The sequence below is a fragment of the Penaeus vannamei genome, chromosome 10 (assembly GCF_042767895.1).
Source record: "Penaeus vannamei isolate JL-2024 chromosome 10, ASM4276789v1, whole genome shotgun sequence".
Taxonomy (NCBI): Eukaryota; Metazoa; Arthropoda; class Malacostraca; order Decapoda; family Penaeidae; genus Penaeus; species Penaeus vannamei.
Genome location: NC_091558.1, coordinates 24,531,485 through 24,533,984, shown reverse-complemented (window position 1 = coordinate 24,533,984; position 2,500 = coordinate 24,531,485). Strand labels below are relative to the sequence as shown.

Below are 2,500 nucleotides of genomic sequence, written 5' to 3'. Positions count from 1 at the left end.
CATATATTTATATACATACATACATATATATATATTTATATATAAAGTTTTTTCTTTGAGAATAAGCAATTTACCTAATAAACAGATTATATATGTAAAAAAATGCTTATGAAATCAAAGACATTTATAACATGGCTTCATTATAAAATAATGTGACACTATTTGTTCTGACAAATTCTCCCCCTTTTTTTAACAGAGTAAAAGCTTCTTATTCTTACCATAAATGTTGTCCTTCACCAAAGCAGCTAACACTCTTGAAGAACCAATGATGTTGCTAAGACTTGCTGACAGGGTGGCAGTCACAATACCTATAAAGAACAAAGAAAAGAAAATTTTCAAAAATTAATTACATGAAACAATCAGCAATTCATTACTAAAAAAAACAAAGATAATAATTGGATAAAAAAATACATTATGTACAGGCAATGCCAGAATACAGGCTCAGGAAACTGTGCAAGGTAAACCAATTTGATTATGGTAATTTTCACTTTTAAATCCATTGTTCTGCCACATTTACTTTTATACTTCCAAAACCCATCCTTTTAGTGGGTCGTGCAGCTCAGTGCTTAGAGGGTCCGTCTTGCACTACCACATATCAATGCAGTAGTGCATTATTCCATCTTTCATTAATTACACCTCAGGATTACATATTTTGGATTTGAACTGCTCTATCTATAGAGTACATCCCTTTTAGTGGATCATGTAGTTCAATGGTTACAGCGTCTATCTTGCAATTACCTGCCTGCAACGGTGAGGGTTCAAATTCCGATCGGAGAGGTTATTCATACATCATATCAAGGCGGTTGAGCAGTATTCCATCTTCCAGCAATTACATCTCAGATTTTCTGCTTTTGGATTTGAACTGTTCTATCTATATCTACCGAGTGCCTACAGAGAGTGTGTGTGAACTTCGCTATCCTTACTCATGTATATGACTAGATAGGTAATGTCTATGAAAGCAAATAGCTCTTAGTTGCACACTCCTTTTAGTGGGTTGTGTAGCTCAATGGTTAAAGCATCCATCTTGCAGTTCCTATCTGCAACAATGAGGGTTAGAATCTCGATCAGAGAGGTTATTTATTCATCATATCAATACGGAAGTGCAGTATTCCATCTTTCATTAAATACAGCTCAGGATTTCGGATTTGAACTGCTCTATCTATATTTATCAAGTGCCCACAAAGAGTGTGTGTAAAACATCGTTATTCTTACTCATGTATGAGTAGATAGGTAATGTCTATGGAAGCTCGATAGTTCCAAGTTGCACATTCCTTTTAGTGGGTCATATAGCTCAATGGCTTGAGTGTCCTGCCTACAACAGCAAGGGTTCGAATCCCAATCAGAGAGGTTATTTATTCATTATATCAATGCGGTAGTGCAGTATTTCATCTTTCATTAAATACACCTCAGGATTTTGGATTTCGGATTTGAACTGCTCCATCTATATCCACCGAGTGCCCACAGGGAGTGTGTGTAAAACTTCACTATCCTTATTCATGTATGAATAGATAGGTAATGTCTATGGAAGCTAGATAGCTCCTAGCTGCACACTCCCTTTAGTGGGTTGTGTAGCTCAACGGTTTGAGTGTCCGTCTTACAGTTACCTGCCTGCAACGGTCAGGTTTAGGATTTCAATCAGAGGTTATTTATTCATCATATCAATGCAGTAGTGTAATATCCATCTATCATTAAATACACCCCAGGATTTCTGATTTCAGATTTGAACTGCTCTATCCATGTCTACCTACCTTCATGCCCATGGGGAGTGTGTGTAAAATCAATAAGCTTACAAACTAAATCATAAAAGATCAGAATCTCAATAGTCATATTTTAGTTACTCAACATTCACAATTAATGAAGATTTAATTTGAGAACATGAATATTCAAATCTTAATTTGAGCACAACCAATCTTCAAAATGTTCTCCTTAACCCCCTGGATCAGAATGACATTGCTGTCACATCAAGGAAAATCTTGGACAGCTATACGGATGACGTGAATGAAGCGTCAAGAGCGAAGGCCAGGGTGACAGCAAAGACTCGTCACCAGTGCACACACCTCTTGGAGTGTGATTTGACTCATTTGGCGCTTAGAAGGGAGCTTTAGCATTATTCCCATCGATAAATGAATGTGGAGTGTAACGTATGTAAGCAGTGACTGGAAGAGTGCCGGCTTCAGGGAGGGCACTATTTCCATGCTGCGCACCTTATTCCTGGCCGCTGTGACCAGCAGCGCTGGTTATATTACAAAAAATTAAAAATTACACACAAAAAAATGAGATATATGACACAAATGACCAAATGTTCCATATTTTTTTTTTTTCTTGCACTGAGCTATTTACTACATAGAGATATGGAGTTCGTGCAAGGAAAATAAGTAATCACCATCTGGATAAAGCAAATTAAAAGATAAATATGGAAATTGGAAAATGGTGATAAAGCTTAAAAAGTTTCCACATAATAACTTCACAAAGGGGAGCCGCAGAGTCTTGTCACTGCTCA

General features: G+C 36.8%; 1 protein-coding gene across 1 annotated transcript in view; it reads right to left on the bottom strand.

Moving 5' to 3' along the window:
- Positions 1-2,500, bottom strand: part of LOC113813209 (solute carrier family 12 member 9) — a gene marked incomplete in the record, with an annotated part of 92,283 nt that overhangs the window by 47,888 nt on the left and 41,895 nt on the right. The window contains 1 exon segment of the mRNA XM_070126490.1: positions 219-308. Coding sequence (XP_069982591.1) covers positions 219-308 — 90 coding nt within the window.